The 22,116-nt window shown below is 36.2% G+C and overlaps 1 protein-coding gene across 2 annotated transcripts in view; it reads right to left on the reverse strand.

Annotated features, from left to right (window-relative positions):
- TBC1D19 (TBC1 domain family member 19) overlaps nt 1-21,874 on the reverse strand; it is a 156,222-nt gene extending 134,348 nt beyond the window's left edge. Inside the window, exon 1 of one of the 2 annotated variants that reach the window (XM_029235523.1) lies at nt 21,663-21,829. In XM_029235523.1, the coding sequence (XP_029091356.1) occupies nt 21,663-21,761 (99 nt within the window). In that variant the 5' untranslated portion in view covers nt 21,762-21,829. Of the gene's footprint in view, nt 1-21,662 lie in introns of both variants that reach the window. The other variant, XM_029235522.1, reaches the window with a different exon arrangement.
- Between the last annotated feature and the right edge of the window lie 242 nt (nt 21,875-22,116).

Genomic DNA, 22,116 nt, shown 5'->3' on the forward strand with positions numbered 1-22,116 from the left:
TGCAGATGACATGATACTATACATAGAGAATCCTAAAGATGCTACCAGAAAACTAGCAGAGCTAATCAATGAATTTGATAAAGTAGTAGGATACAAAATTAACGCATAGAAATCTCTTGCATTCCTGTACACTAATAATGAAAAATCCGAAAGAGAAATTAAGGAAACACTCCCAGTTATCACTGCAACAAAAAGAATAAAATACCTAGGAATAAACCTATCTAAAGAGACAAAAGACCTGGATGAAGAAAACTATAACACACTGATGAAAGAAATTAAAGATGATACAAACAGATGGAGAGATATACCATGTTCTTGGATTGGAAGAATTAACATTGTGAAAATGCCTATACTACCTAAAGCAATCCACAGATTCAATGCAATCCCTGTCAAACTACCAGTGGCATTTTTCACAGAACTAGAGCAAAAAATTTCACATTTGTATGGAAACACAAAGACCCCTAATAGCCAAAGGAATCTTGAGAAAGAAAAACAGAGCTGGAGGAATCAGGCTCCCTGACATCGGCCTATACTACAAAGCTATAGTAATCAAGACAGCATGGTACTTGCACAAAAACGGAAATAAAGATCAATGGAACAAGATAGAAAGCCCAGAGATAAACCCATGCACATATGGTCACCTTATCTTTGATAAAGGAGGCAAGAACATACCATGGAGAAAAGACAGTGTCTTCAATAAGTGGTGCTGGGAAAACTGGACAGCTACACATAAAAGAATGAAATTAGAACACTCCCTAACACCATATACAAAAATAAACTCAAAATGGATTAAAGCCCTAAATGTTAAGGCCAGACACTATAAAACTCTTAGAGGAAAGCATAGCCAGAACACTGTATGACAAATCACAGCAAGATCCTTTTTGACCCACCTCCTAGAGAAACGGAAATAAAAACAAACAAATGGGACCTAATGAAACTTAAAAGCTTTGGCACAGCAAAAGAAACCATAAACAAGATGAAAAGACAACCCTCAGAATGGGAGAAAATATTTGCAAATGAAGCAAATGACAAAGGATTAATCTCCAAAATATACAAGCAGCTCATGCAGCTCAATATCAAAAAAACAAACAATCCAATCCAAAAATGGGCAGAAGACCTAAACAGACATTTCTCCAAAGAAGATATACAGATTTGCAACAAACACATGAAAGGATGCTCAACATCACTAATCATTAGAGAAATGCAAATCAAAACTACAATGAGGTATCACCTCACACAGGTCAGAATGGCCATCATCAAAAAATCTACAAACAATACATGCTGGAGCAGGTGTGGAGAAAAGAGAAACCTCTTGCACTGTTGGTGGGAATGTAAAGTGAACAGTATGGAGGTTCCTTAAAAATCTAAAAATAGAACTACCATATGACCCAGCAATCCCACTACTGGGCATATACCCTAAGAAAACCATAATTCAAAAAGAGTCATGTACCACAATGTTCATTGCAGCACTATTTACAATAGCCAGGATGTGGAAGCAACCTAAGTGTCTGTTGACAGATAAATGGATAACGAAGATGTGGCACATATATACCATGGAATATTACTCAGCCATAAAAAGAAACGAAATTGAGTTATTTGTAGTGAGGTGGATGGACCTAGAGTCTGTCATACAGAGTGAAGTAAGTCAGAAAGAGAAAAACAAATACCGTATGCTAACACATATATATATGAACTTAAAAAAAAAAAGTGGTTCTGAGGAACCTAGGGGCAGGACAGGAATAAAGTTGCAGATGTAGAGAATGGACTTGAGGAGACAGGGAGGGGGAAGGGTAAGCTGAGACGAAGTGAGAGAGTGGCATTGACACATATACACTGACAAATGTAAAACAGATAGCTAGTGGGAAGCAGCACATAGCACCGGGAGATCAGCTCGGTGCTTTGTAACCACCTAGAGGGGTGGGATAGGGAGGGTAGGAGGGAGGGAGACGCAAGAGGGAGGAGATATGGGGATATATGTATATGTATAGCTGATTCACTTTGTTATACAGCAGCAACTAACACAACAATGTAAAGCAATTATACTCCAATAAAGTTGCTAAAAATAAAAATTACTGAGGATCCAAGATTACTTTTGTTTATGTAGATTAGATATACTGATATTTACAGTATTAGAAACTAATACAGAAAAATGAAACCTATTTGTTTATTAGTATGGAAGTTCCTCAAAAAATTAAAAATTGAATTTCCATATGGTCCAACAATTCCAAATCTACATATATACTCAAAAGAACTGAAAGCAGGGACTTGAACAGATATTTGTACACTCATGCTCAAAGCAGCATTATTCATAATAGTTAAACAACCCAAGTGTCCACAGATAAATGAATAGATAAAGAAAATGTAGTACATATAATGGAGTACTCTTCAGCCTTAAAAAAGGAAGACAATTCTGACACATCTACAACATGGATAAACCTTGAGGACATTATGCTAAGCAAAATAAGCCCGTCAGAAAAAGACAAATACTGTATGATTCCACTTATATGAGCTATCTAGAATAGTCAGATTCATGGAGACAGAAAGTAAAATGGTAATAGCCAGGGACTGTGAGGAGGAGGGAATGGGAAGTTAGTGTTTAACAGGTACAGAGTTTCAGCTTGGGATGATGAAAAAGTTCTGGAGATGGATGGTGATAATGGTTGCACAGTAATGTGAATGTACTTAATGCCACTGAACTGTACAGTTAAAAATGGTTAAAATCTAAATTTTATGTTTGTTTTACCACAATAAAAATATTTGTTGGGACTTCCCTGGTGGTCCAGTAGTTAAGACTCTGCACTACCAATGTAGGGGGTCTGGGTTCAATCTCTGGTCAGGGAACTAAGATTCCACATACCCCAACTAAGCCCATGCACTGCAACTAGAGAAGCCTGCGCACCGCAACAAAGGACCCGCACAGCCAAAAAAAAAAAAAAAAAAATTTGTCAATTCATCTTAAAATAACAATGTAAATCCATTGTATATTAACCTAAATATTTTTATTTAAAAGAACTGTATTTTCAGAAACAAAAATTAGTGAGAAAGAGGCACTGTTTTACATTTTTGCAAATGTCTTTGATGTTTGGATAGTAAAAGACAACTGGAGTTTTCAATCTGCTGTGATACTTCATCTATGGCACTATGTTGTCTTGATTGATGTATATGAAAGTCAGTGTCACACAGATATGCAACTGGAAAAGGGAAGGATATTTTAATATCCTTTTCAGATACTGTGGATGTTCTCCTTTGATAGTACACTAAATTTGACAAGTAGTAGTTTCCTAAAGATTAGTTGTAATGTGGAATCTGAACATCAATAAACTTTTCAGACTTTATTAGAAAAACATGTAGCAATCTGCCTTGCACTTTGAATCAATCTTCTACCTACACATGATTTTGTAACATTATGTACTGATCATTTCAAATATATTAACTAAGTGATGCAGTGGACACATTTCATTAAACAATATCAAAAAGTAACATTTGTTAATATCACCATCAATATCATCAGAAAAGTCTTTAAGTATTAAGTAGCCATCAAAGTCACAGTGATAATACAAGTTTTCCAGAATCTGATTTTTATTTAAAGCTTGGATTTCATCACTGGCAACACTAACAGTTTTCCTTGAAGTGACAGGCTCACTTTGCTCATTTTTAAAGAAAATATCTTCCAAATATCCAAGTCTGAATAACAGTGTGTCAATAGTTTACTCTTACAAGTAAAGATGTTTCATTAAAAAAAAAAAAAAAAGCAGTTCAGCTTGTACCTCAGTTAATTAATCACTAGAGTGGTTTTCCTCTAGATAATCGTCTTATTTCAATATACAGCAGTAGTGCCTTATGCATAATTTCCATTTCCTCACACAGGATATTTTAAAAATGTATATTCAAGAAATGAGATTTAATAAAATAATTGTTTACTGTTTGATCAAGTACACTGAAATTAAACTTTTTTTTTTTAACTGTGAATGTATATCAGTGAAGAATACAATGACTACTAGTACAGTTTGGTACTAGTTCCCCGATTTAAACCCATCACCATTGCTTTTGTACCATCAGTGCAAATGTCAGCACAGTGAATTTTTTTTAAAAAGGCCTTTGTATTTTACAATATAGTTTTGACCTGAAAGGGTCTTAGGGACCACCACGGGTCCACAGACCATACTTTGAGAACCACTGCACTGGACTATAGGTTTCTAGAGGACTTGTCTTTCATCTCTATACCAAAACAATACTTATCACATAGTAAGTACTTCATAAACATGTTTTCAATGAATGCATTACACTAAAGATTCCTTAGGCCTACACCTGCAAAACCCCATGGAATGGGAATTCCCTGGTGGTCCAGGAGTTAGGACTTGGCGCTTTCACTGCTGTGGCCCAGGTTCAACTCCTTGTTGGGGAACTAAGATCCCGCAAGCTGCGTGGCACAGCAAAAAACAACAACAACAAAACCAAACAGGAGGAAAAAAAGGTTACAAATAAAAGTGCATAAAACAAAACCATGGGGAACACGATGAATAAGACATTGTCCTTGTATTTGGAATTTTTAGTCCAGAAAGGAAGATAGCTATAAGAAAATATGTTACAACAGAGGTATCATCCACAGAGAAAGGAACAATTAACTCTAATAGAAGAAACTGGAAAAGGGGAGCAAAGGCATAGAGGTTGAGAGGACAGACTGAGCAGAGGCATGGGAATGTTCTTGTGCACCATCAGTTTGTAGAATAGTCAAAGTTCCAATAGAACGTAGGAAGAAATAAAGTGGAGGATGAAGGGGGAACATTGTCTGGATTCCTATCTATCCTGCTCACCAGTGCCTGACTAGTGTCCCAAAAAGCCACCTTTATGTCTTCACCCTCCTCAAAATACCTCAATGACCACTTCACTGCCTATAAAATAAAGTCAAACCCGTTCTGGCATTTACAAGCCTCTAAAAATCTTGTCCCACTCAATTTATATAATCTCATCTCTCTAGAAGTACCCTATAACAGAAACCTTCTGCTTAGCCTTCTCACTGTTCCTACATTGGGAATTCACTCCCATCTTCCCACCTTGAGTGCCATCCAAGCCTTCTCCAATCCCAGGGGTCTCCTTTTAGTATAGTTATACCCTAGTATATGCCTATTCATTTGCATTCTTATTTCAATAATTAACTGAACACGTCCCACATGCCAGTTCCTCAGTATAAAAAGAAAACCAACACATAGTCCTCCCTCACTCTTGTGGAACTCAAAACGTATTTCATGAGGTAAACAAAAAGCTAAGGGAGAAGAAAAAAAAAAGGAAATAGTGCCCTTTCCCACATCAAACGCAAACATTCTTATCTGTTTTGTACTTCGTCGAATTTTTCTCAAGAGCCCATCACCACCACAGAAAAGAGGCTCAATTAAAACATGCTGAATTGGGTACCCCCTTTTCTTCCTAATACTTTTGGTTCTTTCTAAAACTGTAAACCAGATTTGTTTCTGTAAGGCCCGTAGTTCCAGTGGACGTGCATTGTAGCCAAGAATGAGTTTTAGTTTCAAACTGGAAATTTTGGCTCTGTGCAAGCTGACCATGCCTTAATACTGAATCTGTATTGTATAATTCGAACTCTGCTCTGGTTTCTCTCACCTGAGGATGGATCCTTCACTGGCTTTCTTTTGCTGATGTTCCCAAGCTGACCCCCTTCTTAGCCAGCACTGACTGTCTTATGCCCCTTCCTCTACATCTTTACTTCTTAGCCTCCTTTCATAATATATTGTACTTTTCCTTCTCATTTCAACTTGGCCTTACCTAATTCAAGAACCCTACATGACCTCTAAGCAACTCAGTACTGAAATAAAACATGAAGAGATGTACTTACTTACACAAAGCAGATCCACATTTTAATAGTTATCTAATCCCTCAAGTACCTAAATTCTATGGAGACAAGAGGTTCCTTATTTTGAAATCCTGTATACCATGATTCATTTCTTCACTGTCTTACTTTCCAAGATGAAAGGACATGACAGTAGCCAAGGCAGATATTGGTAAGGATGATACCACTCCCTGGCTCACATCAAACACAATCAGAGTCACTGAATTGTGATTTATATAATAAATGCAGTAGTTCAATATGGAACTTCCCCTAATATATTCCAATCCCACCCTAGAGAGAAAAAAAAGACAGAAGATAATAAGCTCTAATCATGGCACAGGACTTTATATATGTTCAATCCATCCATGCCTTACAGAAAATGTATTTAATTAAAATCTATTTAATTAAATCTATTTAATTTTCATTTCCCTAAAATAAATAATAAATAAATGTCAGTTTCTTCTCTCATTTGTACGATCTCTAAACTCTCTCTATATGGTACATATTTCTAATAACGATGAATAACAAACGATATTTGAGATACAATTTCATAAGTTTTTTAGTAAGGGACACCAGCATTAAGAAGCTATGGGGTTCTAGACTCATGACAACATCCTATCAGTTATATTATTCCTTCTCTCTCCAAAGCTTATCTTCTTTCAGATTCCTTCCTTTCACAATTCTATTATTTATAATAACAATCTGAGCAACAAGACTTATTAAGCACTTAATGGAATGGAAATAACATTTGAGGTTTTACACAACATCCATTTTAAACACAAATAATGCATGATACAAAATAACAATGTTGATCTGGTGCTAGAGATCAAATTTGGAATTAAGCTATCACTCTAATGTCTAGAGGATGAGTGAACAAATTCAATTTTAAGATGTAGGTTGACTTCATAATTTAGGAAAACTCAGAAATCAAAAACCATAAGCTTTTTCTAGAAACACAAAATTCCATGTTATTATACCAAGATCTTAAATAATTAAACTTCAATACATAAAAGGATACATTAAAATAAAGTCAATGTTTAATACTAAAAGAGAAGCACTAGTGGCAAGGGAAAAATCTGAAAATCATTTATATTTGTCTTTGAAGTATTCGGTGTGATTTTTATTTTTCTAATTAAGTTGGGCCAACACTGCTGTAGCACTTTCTGAATATACTCAGATAAAATGAAGGCAGTACAGAAAATGCTCGTGGCAGGAAAATGCCCTCCTGATTACATTTTTAAAGGCGTGTAACAAATAAACAGCCAGTTGTTTAAATGTATATTATCAAGGCTGATTGTAAAGTTGCCTTTTAAGAGTTAACTGATTTCTATTAAATGCCTGAGCTATTGGATATAAACTAAGGCAAAATCATTATCACTTATTTTTTCAAGCCCAAGACCACATTATATTACTTTTAAAGGATTTATAATTATATTATTTTAAAGTATGAATCTATAATGTTATAGATCTCTTATTTTATCTTAAGAATCGGCCAAATACATGTTTTTGAGTTTCCCATGTAACTATCTCCTTACCCTCCTTTATCTTTCCTCCTTGCTCTACGTTTTATTACCTCAAGACAATTAACTGCCTGATGTTACATAGATACATAATCCTTTACAGGAAATTCCAAAACCTGAAAAGCTTTGAAAACCAAAGTTTTTTCATAACTGACTTAGTGGCAGAAATCTGTCCTGACTTGAACTCATTTGGTAGCAAAATCTGATCTGACCTGAATAGACATGAGACTATTTATAGTCCTTATTTATCACACTTAGTGTAAAAATTCATACATTTTGCTACATTAATATTAATGTGTATAATTACAAGGTGCTGTAAGACAATGGTAAGGATATTAAATAACATACAAATATGCATGAATTACCTTTCTAAAATTTGAAAAATGTGAATTCCAAAACATATCTTCCCCAGGTTTTGGAGAAGGGATTATGGACCTGTATTTATCTGTAATACTATCATCTTGCCATGAGGGCAGAACTTTATCTTATTCATTGTTTTATCCCCTGGGCCTAGAATTGTGCCTGACACATAGTAAACACTCAATAAATATTTGTTGAATAATCAAAATAAAGAATCACATTGAATTAATAGAAGTGGAGTTCAAAACAGAAAGGAACAAGAATATGTCTTCAGGGCAGTAATATCCAAATGAAGTTATAATTTATATAGGTCATGAATCTCTTATTTGCAACTGTGAAATACAAAAATCTTCAAAAAAAGTTTTGTCATTACTGCTTATTTTCTGAAGCTTCAGGCTTTCTTACAAAATTGAGAAACAGCTATTGACTTATTAGATCCCAAATTAGAATAAAAAGAAATATTTAAAGGAAAAACATTTTTAAAGAAAAGCAGAGTGCCACAGCAGACTTTGAATTCCTTAAGGTAAAGATGCTTTTTGTATTATTTTATCATTTAGTAAAGTAACTGGCACATAGTAGGTACTCAATATATACTGTTAGAATGAACATTAAAAAAGAAGAATTGGGATTTTTTCCATTTAATAAAGATATGTTGAGCACCCTTCTCAGGCCAGTCATTATGCTAGGTGTAAAAAAGAGCAGGACAAGAGACACAGTCTTTTCTTGCCTTCATGTAACAGACTTTAGCGGGGAAGGCAGATGTTTAAATACTACAAAAAATAAAGTTCCAGGTACTATGGATCACAAAAAAAGAAGTATCTAAACTAAACTGTAAGGTTATGGAAGATCTATAAAGCTTAGACAGTTATGGCTGAAGAGTAGAGTGTGAAGAACAGTGCCACCAAGCTTTGTAGGCCTAATCAAGGACTCTGTACATTTTTCCAAGGGCAATGAAAAGCATTGAGGGGTTTTAGAAAAAGGAGTGATATTCCATTTGGACTTTTAACTCAGACTTCTATTTACTGAGTACTTACTATGTGCCTGGCATATTATCTTGTTCAGTCCTCACAAAATAGGCTTTATGCTTCCAAGTTGTATGTAGGAGCTGGTGGTCGATCAGCATCCCTATGTAGAACAACTAGTAGAACCAACCAAACAAACAAAAATCCAAATATCTGAAGACAGAAAAGAGTTGTTGAGAGAACAAGAACTAGAGAAACAGAAAGAGAAAAAAATCTTGAGAGACGAACTGGCTTCTGTAGCAACATTTTCCCTGGGATCATTATTCTGAGCATGAACAGAAGGCTGAGAATCAGGACAAACCCAGTACAAAGCCTGGTGGAGGGCTACCAAGGTTGGACAGAGAAATAAGCAGAGGTGTTGCATAGACTTGGAGATCTTACGCACATGGCCAGTTTTCTCAAGGAACTTTTTGAATACTAGAACTCTGTGGGGTAGAAGGTTACAAACCTAAGCATGAAACCTGTGAAAAAGTTTTTTAGCAGTCTGACAAGAAAAAGGTTAGAGTCTGGGACCCAAAGGGCAAAGACCCTTAGAGTATATCAAATTCTTAGCTGAAAACTTGTGAGAGCCAGGAAAGAACCAGAGGAAAATTGAGCCTGAAAGTAAAACTCAGCCTCAAACCAGCACACTCCCTAACTGGATTAAGGAAATCAGTCACAGGACTATCTGCCCAGTGGAGGGGAGAGTGAACCCTCAAAAAAGGAGGCATTACAGTTTTTTGGACACAATGCCTGGCAACAAATAAAAGTTACTAGGCATGCCAGCAGACAAAATCAGATGAATAAAAGATAAGAGAAAATAACACCATAGACAGAGATCCACATATGATCCAGATTTTGGTGTTAACTGACAAAGACTTTAAAACAATTGAGTTATATTTTTTTAAAAGAGAAAAACTGGACAAAGTAGATGAAAAGCAGGTAATTTTACCTGAGAACTGGAATCAATAAAAGAGAACCATTTGGAAATTTTAGAATTGAAAAATACACTAAATGTAATAAGAATTCATGAGATGGATTTACCAAGAGATATAAAATAGCATAAAACGGGATTGGTGAATTGAAAGAAGGCCAAAAGAAAATTTCCAAACTGAAGCACAGAGGAAAAAAATAATGTAAAGTGAAGAAAAAGAGTACTAGAGATAAGTAAGACTCAGTGAAAAATCTAATAGGCGTACAAATTGGAGTCTCAGAAAGAAAGGAGAGAAAAATGTGGCAGAACAAATATTCAAACAGATAATGACGAAGAATTTTTCAAAACTGGAGAAAGATATCAACCCCAGATTTAAGAAGCCCCACAAACTCAAACCAGAATAAATTAAATGATAATAATAATAATAATAATGCAAACAACAATAATAACACACCAAGGCACATCTTAACAAGACTGCTGAAAATCAAAGATAGAAAATGTTAAAACAGCCAGAGTGAAGGTGAGGGACATACATTCAGTGGATAACAAAAAGCCTGATGGCTGACTTTACAACAGAAAACAAAGAGGCCAGAAAGCAATGAAATGTCTCAACAGGCTGACAAAAAAATTACTGACAACTTTGAAATTTATGCACAGAAAAAAAAGAATCCTTCAAAAATAAAGACATCATCAGACAAGTAAAACTGAGCAGCTTGTCACCCAGAAACTTGCACTGAAACAAATACTAAAAAGAGTTGTTATAGCAGAAGAAAAATAATCCCAGGGTAAATACAGAAAAGCAGGAGGGAATAAGGAGAAACAAAAAGGATAAAAATTGGTTAAAAATGAGTAAATATTGCTTTTTTTCTTTCTTAAGATAGTCTTAACTTTCCCATTCAGGCAGTTCAGCTACAAATCAGAAGCAATCAGAATCGAGGTCAGAGGATTTCGACTCCTTTCTGAAAAATCACATAATGAATGCACTGATGCTGGCAATACCATTAAAAATACTAAAATGCAAAACCAAAAAAACCAAAAATAAACCCCAGCAAATACTGACTAAATACTTATGCTACAAAAGAATAATAGCAATGTCTTGTGGAATTTAAAATAAAATGCATAACAAAAATAACACAAAGGAAAGAGGTGTAAATAAGTAAAGTGTTCTAAGTTCTAGCATTACATTACAGGGAAACAGTAAAAAAAAAAAAAATTAGTTTATTCAAGACTACAATTAATCAAGAATAAATACTGTAACCTCTAGGGTAGCTACATAAATAACAGTAAAATAATGTGTAACTATCACATTAATGGAGACAAAAATAGAACAACAAAAATATTTGAATAAAATCTGAATAATCCAAAAGAATACAAGAAAAGAGAGAAAGCAGAATGTGAAGCAAATGTATCAAATTAAAAAACCAAATATTAAGACCAGAAATATAAAACCAAATATATCAGTAAATTCATTAAATGTAAATATACTAAATAATAAAATAAAAAGATTTGTCAGCCTGGATTTAAAAAACAACTATACAAGGACGCTGATGCAGAAAGGGTGAAAATAAAAGTATGGAAAAAGTCATACCATGCAACCACTAACCAAAAAAAGCTGTTGTGGCTATACTAACATTGGACAAAACAGACTTTAAGGCGAGAACCTTATTAGAGATAAAGAAGGACATTTCATAAAGATTAAGGGGTTAATCCACCAGGAAGCTATCACAATATAAAGCTATATACAACCAATGAAATAGCCTTAAAATTAAAATAAATTTAAAAATTTAGAGAATTAAAAGAAATAGACAAATATACAAGCATGATGGGAGATTTAAACATATATCTTTGAATAGCTGGTAACAAACAGAAAAAAATTCAATAAGATTATAGAAAAGCTGAACAGCATAACTGACACCTGGAATTCAGTGACATATATAGCCAACCTGACCCAACAGTGACAGATACACATTATTTACAAGTGCATGTGGAACACGCAGCAAAATTGACTACATACTAGATTGTAAAGCAAGCCTCAACAAATTTTAAAATAATCAGTCAGAGAACGTTCTCTGACAACACTGACATTAAGCTGGAAATCAATAACATTGACATGATACTATACATAGAAAATCTTAAAGATGCCACCAGAAAACAAGAGCTCATCAATGAATAGAATAAAGTTGAAGGATACAAAATTAACATACAGAAATCTATTGCATTTCTGTATACTAACAACAATCAGAAAGAGAAATTAAGGAAACAATCCCATTTACCATCACATCAAAACCAATAAAATACCTCGGAATAAACCTGCCTAAGGAAGTAAAAGACCTATACTCAGAAAACTGCTAGACATTCTTGAAAGAAACTGAAGACAACACAAACAGATGGAAAGATACACCGTGTTCTTGAATTGGAAGAATCAATATTGTCAAAATAACCATACTACCCAAGGCAATCTACAGGTTCAGTGCAATCCCTATCAAAATACCAATGGCATTTTTCACAGAACTAGAACAAATAATTTTAAAATTTGTATGGAAATACAAAAGACCTCAAACAGCCAAGAAAATCTTGAGAAAAAGAACAGAGCTAAGGAATCATGCTCCCTGACTTCATACTACAAAGCTACAGTAATCAAAACAGTATAGTATTGGCACAAAAACAGACACATAGGGCTTCCCTGGTGGCACAGTGGTTGAGAGTCCACCTGCCAATGCAGGGGACACGGGTTTGTGCCCTGGTCCGGGAAGATCCCACATGCCGCGGAGCGGCTGGGCCTGTGAGCCATGGCCGCTGAGCCTGCACGTCCGGAGCCTGTGCTCCACAATGGGAGAGGCCACAACAGTGAGAGGTCCGTGTACCGCAAAAACAAAAACAAAAAAAAAAAAACAGACACATATATCAATGCAACATGATAGACAGCCCAGAAATAAACCCACACACTTAAGGTCAATTAATCTGCAACAAAGGAGGCAAGAATATACAACAGAGAAAAAACAGTCTCTTCAATAAGTGGTACTGGGAAACCTGGACAGCTACATGTAAAAAAACAAATTTGAACATTCTGTAACAACATATACAAAAATAAACTCAAAATGAATTAAAGACCTAAATGTAAGACCAGATACTATAAAACTCCTAGAGAAAAATATAAGCAGAACACTCTTTGACATAAATCACAGCAATAATTTTTTGGATCCATCTCCTAAATCATAGGAAATAAAAGCAAATAAACAAATGCAGTCTAATTAAATTTAAAAGCTTTGGCACAGCAAAGAAAACCATTGACAAAGCAAAAAGACAACCTACTGAATGGGAGAAAATATTCGCAAACAATATGTCTGATAAGGGATTAATATGCAACATATATAAACAGCTCATACAACTCAATATAAAAAAACACTACCTGATTAAAAAATGGGCAGAACAACTGAATAGACATTTTTTAAAAGAAGAAATGCAGATGGCCAAAAGGCACATGAAAAGATGCTCAACATTGTTAATCATCAGGGAAGTGCACATCGAAAGCTCATACCTGTCAGAATAGTTATCATGAAGAACATAAGTTACAAATGTTGGCGAGGATGTGGAGAAAAGGGAACCCTCCTACACTGTTAGTGGGAAGGTAAATTGGTACAGCCACTATGGAAAACAGTATGGAAGTTTCTCAAAAAACTAAAAATAGAACTACCATATGATCCAGCAATTCCACTCCTGGGTACATATCCAGAAAAACCAAAAACACTAATTCCAAAAGATACATGCACCTCAATGTTCACAGCAGCATTATTTGCAATTGCCAAGATATGGAAGCCACCTAAGTGTTCATCATTAGATGAATGGATAAAGAAGATGGGAGATTTTATATATATATATATTATATACACACACACACACACACACACACACACACACATATATATATGCATGCAATGGAATACTACTTAGCCATAAAAAGAACAAAACTTTGCCATTTGCAGCAATATCGATGGACTTGGAAGTCATTATGCTAAGTGAAATAGGTCATACAGAAAGACAAATGCTATATGATATCACTTATATGTGAAATCTAAAAAATTTTTAAACTAGTGAATAAACAAAAAAGAAGCATACTCACAGATACAGAAAACAAACTAGTCATTACCAGTGGGGAGAGGGAAGGGAGGAGCAATATAGGAGTAGGGGATTAAGAGGTATAAACTATTAGGTATAAAATAACTACAAGGATATATTGTACCACGTGGTGAATACAGCCAATATTTTATAACAACTATAAGTGGAGTACAACTTTTAAAAATTGTGAATCACTATATTTTACACCTATAACATAATATTGTACAGTAACTGTACTTCGAAAAAAGTACAAAAAAAAAAGAAAATATTATGAAATATCATGAAATATCATGAAATCCATGATCTAGTTTTCCATCTCAAGAAACTAAAAAAAGAACAGCAAATCAATCCCAAAGAAAATAGGAGAAAATTAATAATAAAGATGTGATCCAAAATTAAGAGAAAACTGCAAAGCTAAAACTGGTTCTTTGATGAGATCAATTAAATAGATAAACACCTAGCAAAACTGTTCAAAGACACATATGCACACAAATTTTCATAATCAGAAACTGTGACAGACTTTTCAGACATTATAAAGAAATAATAGCTTATTATAGACAACTTTAAGCCAATTATTTATATCATTTAAATGAACAAATTCTTTGAAAAACACAATTTATCAAAGCTGACAATAGAAGGAATAGAAAATCTGAATACTCCTATATCTATTAAAAATTGAATCTGTTCTTTAAAATCTTTCCAACACAATGCTGAAGCAGAACAAAACTGGAGGACTGACAACTTCAACTTATTATAAAGCTACCAAAATCAAGACAATGTGGCAATGTTAAAAAATAGACAAGTAGATCAATGGAATAGAATAGAGACTCAGAAATACCAACACAAACATAGTCAACTGATCTTTGAAAAAAGAGCAAAGGCAATTCAATGGAGCAAAGACAGTCTTTTCAACAAATTGTACTGGAACAACTGGTCATCCACATGCAAAAAAAAAAGAAAAAAAAGGATCATAAATGTAAAACCCAGATCCATAAGACTTCTAAAAGATAACATAGGATAAAATCTAAGTTTGGTGATTAATTCTTAGACATAACACCAAAAGCATGATCCATAAAAGAAAAAAATTGATAAGTTGGACTTCATTAAAATTAAAAACTTCTCTGAGAAAGATACTGCTAAGAGAATGAAAAGACTGGCCACAAATTGGGAGAAGATATTTGCAAAGCACATATCTGATAAAGGACTTGTACCCAAAACATAAAACAGACTCCTAAAACTCAACAATAAGAACACCCAATTAAAAATGGGCAAAAGACCTGAAGGGACACCTCACCAAAGAAGACATACAGACGGCAAATAAACATATGAAAAGATATTCAATATCACATGTCACTCGGGAATTGCAGATTAAAACAGTGAGATATCAGAACACACCTCTCAGAATGGCCAAAATCTAAAACACTGATAACACCAAACGCGGGTGAGAATGTACAGCAACAGGAACTCTCAGTCAGTGCTGGTGAGAATGCAAAAATGGTATAGCCACAATGGAAGACAAGTTGTCAGTTTCTACCAAATTTTTACCATACAAGCCAGAAATCATGCTTCTTGGTATTTACCAAAATTAGCTGAAAACTTATGTCAACACAAAAATCTACCCAGGAATGTTTATACCAGTTTTATTCATAACTGCCAATCTTGGAAGCAACCAAGATGTCCTTCAACAGATAGTGAATGTATAAACAAATTGATACATCCCCACAATATAATATTATTCAGGAAAAAAAAAGCTATCAAGAAACAAAAAGACATACAGTAACATAACGGACATTGCCAAGTGAAAGAAGTCAATTTGAAGAAGCTACATACTGTTATGATTACAACTATAGGACATTCTCAAAGGCAAAACTATAGAGACAGTAAAAACCAAGTGGTTGCCAGGGGCTTGGAAGGAGGGAGGGATGCATAGGTGGAGCACAGGGAATTTTTTTTAGGACTGTAAAACTATTCTGTAAGATACTGGAATAGTAGATACACGGTATCATACATTTGTCAAAACCCATAGACCTGTACAACACAAACAGTGAACCCTGATGAAAACTGTGGACTTTAATAATAATGTATCAATATCGATTGGTCCACCAATAGTAACAAATGTACCACACTAATGCAAGATGCCAATAATAAGGGAAACAGTATATAAGGAAAGGGGATGTATGGGAACTCTGTACCTTTTACTTAATTTTTCTGTAAGCCTAAAACCATTCTAAAAAATAAAGTCTACTAATTAAAAACAAAACACAACAAAATAAAAAACCTTCTCAAAAGAAAATCTGAGACACAGGCTTCAATGGAGAATTCTTCCAAACATTTAAGAAAGAAATAACACAGTTAAACATTTTTGTATCAAATAGAAAAGAAAAAAGGTGGGAACACTTCCCTACCATTTTATCAGGCCAGTATAACCTTGATATAAAACTTGTCAAAGACATTACAAGAAAGGAAAATTACAGACCAATCTTTCTCCCTGACGTAGATTCAATCCTTCAGCACTTACTATTGGACTTCTGCTAATGCATAGGATGTGGACAGCCAAAATAAGGAACATCACTCCCACCCTAACAATGAGAAAAAGTGGTATAATCTACAAAATCATAACTTTTCAACTCACCAAAAAACTGAAGTTTTAAGACAATCAAGTGAACTAAATTCCAAAGAGTAACAAGCCCCTCTAAAGACAGATGGGACTCCAGACTATTTCATATTTGGCAAAGCACAGGAGGAAAAGGAGGCTACCGAAGAATTCAGCTAAAATTGTTAACTGTTATTGATGAAATGTGGGCTAGCATGTCAGTTGAGAAACACTGGGAGCTCAGAACCCAAGGGGAATTCACACTCACTTGCATGCTCTCTTCCATAGGTCTCCATCAGGACGGAGAGCAGGAACTGCAGAGAGCCCCCTTCTGTGGCACAGGTGTGCAAGAAAGGATAGGCTACCACTACAAAACAAGCATGCAACCATGCCACCTTGCCCAAACTCTCCTCTCATTTGAGGAAGAGGCCTTAAACCTCTGAGGGAGGCAATAATTTGTTGCTTCTGGGGGTGAGATAGATACAAAAACTGTCTTCCTCGCGGAAACATAAGAAAACTCTCACGGGCCCCAAATCCTGTACCAGTACATAGCAGAGGTAAGCCACAACTAGAAAGAGGCAGGAATCTCTCTTTCACCCATTATTTGCCACAAGGCAAAGTTTGGCTGCCAAAAGCAGAAGAGAAAGGAACATTGTCAAAGACCCACTCCCAAGGCACCTGGACTGAGACAGGACCAGGAGGACAGAAAACGCCTGTATCTACCATGAGCTTAGGACTGAGTAACAAACAACAGACTACTGCTGAGGAAGGGATCAGAGCATGGAGAGAGACCTCCCTCTGTGGCACAGGCAAACGAGACAAATGAAAACTGAGGATACAGACACTGAGAAAAACCCTCCAGTACCCCAGGACTATTTCTAAGCACAAAGTTACAGCAGCCCACTGAATTTGAAGCTTGTGGTACACTGAAGCTAATGACAGTAATAACAAAACTCAAGCCTAGCTTGGCTCCTGACTGTACTGACTGAAGCCTCCATACTCAGTAAAGATATAGAACACTTGAACAAAATTGTCAATATACTTGACCTAATTGACATGTATAGTACAGTAACAGCAGAATGCTCATGCTTTCCAAGCGCATGTGGAACATTCAACAACATAATCTGAATGGCCTCACACATGTTTTAAAAATTAAATTCTTTATTAAAAAATGTTCCCGTGAGCTTCCCTGGTGGCGCAGTGGTTGAGAGTCTGCCTGTCGATGCAGGGGACACAGGCTCGTGCCCCGGTCTGGGAAGATCCCACATGCCGTGTAGCGGCTGGGCCCGTGAGCCATGGCCGCTGAGCCTGTGTGTCCAGAGCCTGTGCTCCGCAACGGGAGAGGCCACAGCAGTGAGAGGCCCGCATACCGCAAAAAAAAAAAAAAAAAAAATGTTCCTGCAAAGAAAACTCCAGCCCCCAATAACGTTATTGGGAATTCTACCAAACATTTAAGGAGGAAATAATATCATTTCTATACAAATTCTTCCAGAAAACAGGAGAGAAGGGAACACTTCTCAACTCAGTTTAAGAGATCAGCATTACCTGATATCAAATCTAGACAAAGATGTTAAAGTAAAACTATAAACCAATATCCTTTATAAAAATACTCACAAAATCTTCAACAAAGTATTAGCAAGTTGAATCAAGAAATATATAAGGACAATGCATTATAGCCAAGTAGAATTTATCTTAGGAATGCAAAATTGGTTCAACAATCAAAACCAAATAGTATTATTCACCATATCAACATATATTAAAAAATCACATGAGCAGATACAAGAAAAGTATTTAACAAAATTCAACATCAATTAGTAATAAAACACTCAGAAAACCAGGAATAGAAGAGAGCTTCTTCAACCTAACAAAAAGCATCTATACAACATTGCACTGGTGTCACTAGCCAGTGTAACAAGGCAAGAAAAAGAACTAAAAGGCACACTGATTGGAAAGGAAGAAGTAAAACATCTTTATTCGCAAATGACACATATACTTGGAAAATACTAAGCAATCTACAAAAACGGTACTATAACTAACAAGTAAGTTTAGTAAGTCCCCAGGATACATGGTAAATATACAAATATCAATTTTATTTCTGTATACTAACAACAAGTAATTGGAAACTGAAATGAGAAAAAAAGTCAGCATGTTAATAGCATCAAAAAAACATGAAATACTTGGGGAAAATCTTAATAAAATATGTGCAATATTTGTGCACTTAACTATAAAACAGTGATGAGAGAAAATGCAGATAAGAATAAATGGAGACACAAAACATGTTCATTGGCCAGAAAATTCAATACTGTTAAGATGTCAAGTCTCCCCAAATTGATCTCTACATTCAACATAACCCCAATACAAATCCCAGTAAGTTTTTTGTAGTAATTTACAAGATAATTCTAAAATTCATATGGCAAAGTACCTAGAGTAGTCAAAACAATATTGAAAAAGAGAAACAAAGTTGGACGACTAATTACCTGATTTCAAGACTTACTATAAAGTTATAAAAATCAAAATAGTGTGGTATTAGCATAATAATAGACAAATAGATTGATGGAACAGGATAGAGTAAGAAATATTTGCGCATGCACGCGTGCGCGTGTGTGTGTGTGTGTGTGTGTGTGTGTACTAAATCAATTTTCAGCAAAGGTGCCAAGAAAATTAGTGGAGAAAGGATAGATTTGTCAATAAATAAGTACTAGAAATAGGTATGGTATTAGACATACACATGCAAAAAACAACAACAACAAAAAGCTTTACATTACATCATATACAAATGTTGACTTAAAATGGATTCTAGATCTAAATGTGCAAGCTAAAACTAATAAAACTTCTAGAACAAAACATAGGAGAAGCTTTTTTTTCTTTTCTTTTTTTTAAACATATGGAATTTATCGTTTTCTGGTTTTCCCTCCTGACATGATCCATTTATTTTTATTTTTTTTTATTTTTTAACATCTTTATTGGAGTATAATTGCTTTACAATGGTGTGTTAGTTTCTGCTTTATAACAAAGTGAATCAGTTATACATATACATATGTTCCCATAGCTCTTCCCTCTTGCGTCTCCCTCCCTCCCACCCTCCCTATCCCACCCTTCTAGGTGGTCACAAAGCACTGAGCTGATCTCCCTGTGCTATGATACGGCTGCTTCCCACTAGCTATCTACTTTACGTTTGGTAGTGTATATATGTCCATGCCACTCTCTCACTTTGTCACAGCTTACCCTTCCCCTTCCCCATATCTTCAAGTCCATTCTCTAGTAGGTCTGTGTCTTTATTCCCGTTTTACCCCTAGGTTCTTCATGACCTTTTTTTTTTTTTTCTTAGATTCCATATATATGTGTTAGCATACAGTATTTGTTTTTCTCTTTCTGACTTACTTTGCTCTGTATGACAGACTCTAGGTCCATCCACCTCACTACAAATAACTCAATTTCGTTTCTTTTTATGGCTGAGTAATATTCCATTGTATATATGTGCCACATCTTCTTTATCCATTCATCTGTTGATGGGCACTTAGGTTGCTTCCATGTCGTGGCTATTGTAAACAGAGCTGCAATGAACATTTTGGTACCTGACTCTTTTGGAATTATGGTTTTCTCAGGGTATATGCCCAGTAGTGGGATTGCTGGGTTGTATGGTAGTTCTATTTTTAGTTTTTTAAGGAACCTCCATACTGTGGAGAAGCTTTTTGAGACCTTGGGGGAGGCAAAGATTCTTAGGCAGGGCACAAAAAGCACAAATCATGAAAGAAATTGATAAAAATGTATGTGTTCAAAATTCTAAATTTCTGCTCTTTGAAAGACCCAGTTAAGAAAATGAAAAGATAAACCACAGACTGGGAGAAAGTATTTGCAAGCTGCATATCTGATAAGGGACTTATGCCATATATAAAGAATCCTTACAATTCAACAATATGAGAACAAACACAATTTTTTTTAATAGGCAAAAGATTTGAACAGACTACTTCACCAAAGGAGATATAAACATTTGATAAGATGCTCAATATCTTTAGTCATTTAGCAAATGCAGTTAAAGCCACAATGGGATATCATTATGCTCCTACTAGAGTAGTGTAATTATAAATAAAAATTAATTAATTAAAAACTGACATCAAGCACTAGCAAGGATGCAGAACAATCCTCATAACTGCTGGTGGAAATGCAAAATAATACAGCCACTTTGGAAAAGTTTGGCAGATTCTTATAGACATACACTTACCATACAACTCAGCAATTCCACTCCTAGGTGTTTATCCAAGAGAAAAGAAAACTAAAAACCAAAACAAAGGGCTTCCCTGGTGGCGCAGCGGTTGAGACTCCGCCTGCCGATGCAGGGGACACGGGTTCGTGCCCCGGTCCGGGAAGATCCCACATGCCGCGGAGCGGCTGGGCCCGTGAGCCATGGCCGCTGAGCCTGCGCGTCCGGAGCCTGTGCTCCGCAACGCGAGAGGCCACAGCTGTGAGAGGCCCGCGTACCGCAAAAAAAAAAACAAAAAACCTATACCAGAAAACATGTATTGGCTTTACTCATAATCTCTATAAACAGAAACAACCCATAGCTTTATAACCAAAACTGCCCAGCAACAAATGAATGGATAAACAAATCGTAGTACATCCAAACAATGAAATATTACTCAACAATAAAAAGGAACAGAACTACTGAAATACCAACAACACGAATGAATTTCAAAAGCATTATGCAAAATGACAGAAACCAGGCACAAAATTTTACATACTGTATGATTCCATTTATCACATTCACAAACAAAAGGGAAAGATCTCCTGATCAATCTCTGCATCCAAAGAACTTAGCATATTAGAAAATACTCGATAAACGCCCAGTGGACGGTTAGACGGGCAATCACTGCAGGGAGGGTAGAGTGCAAGAAGGTGATATATAGACGCGAAAGCCAAAATGTACCTGGGGGCTCAAACCCACCTACAGGATGGAAAAAGTAGTCCAACCTACCTCCACTGACGCCAGCAGCTTAAAAAATTAGACCCTGTAAAGGACTACAATATGAATGAATAGCCTCAGCGGTTCTCTGGCCTGAAGAAAGGCGTGACGTGACCCACCTTTCTTTAAAAAAAAAAAAAAAAAAAAATCTATTACTCTCACGCCCGAAGCTGAGCAAGTGGAGCTTACACCTGGAAGGGAGGTTTTTCCCTGCCCAGGAACGGAGCTGGAGAGACCCGAGGCGGGCTTCGGCTTAGGTCAGCGGGGTGCAGAAGGAGGCCGAAGCACCGCCACGGCCCCGCTGGTCTCCATCCCTTCCCACTCAGCCTCACTTACCCAGGCCTGCCGTTCCAACTGAGCGTACAAATTGGAGCCCTTGAGCTTTTGGACTATCTGGGCAATAATGAGAGCGAGATCCGACTCCTCCTGCAACATTTCCCCTGTCCTAGCCCGCCAAGCAGCGGGGGCAGGCCGCTAGCGGGGAAAGAACCGGCTACGTACGGGGTCCCAATCAGGGCCAGTGACACTTCTCGGGGACCTTATTACGCAGGGACTCCTCCAGCGGGCGTTACCAGGCAACTGCCGGGCCGTGTGTCCGTTCCTCTCTGGTCCCCCCCACGCCTGAAGGTTCCAGCCCCTGCGTTCCGCTGGCAGAAAACGACCTGCGGGGTGGGGGGAGGGGAGTAGCTTTTCACTCCATTGTTCCTGCTTGGTCTGTTGTTGAAAGGCAAGAGGAGGAGCTCTTTCCTCTAGAGCCGCAGCGCCTCTGATGCACCAGGGGAAATCAGAA

This window comes from Monodon monoceros, unplaced genomic scaffold (assembly GCF_005190385.1).
Source record: "Monodon monoceros isolate NGI ecotype Baffin Bay Population unplaced genomic scaffold, NGI_Narwhal_1 Super_Scaffold_20, whole genome shotgun sequence".
In the NCBI taxonomy this organism is placed as follows: domain Eukaryota; kingdom Metazoa; phylum Chordata; class Mammalia; order Artiodactyla; family Monodontidae; genus Monodon; species Monodon monoceros.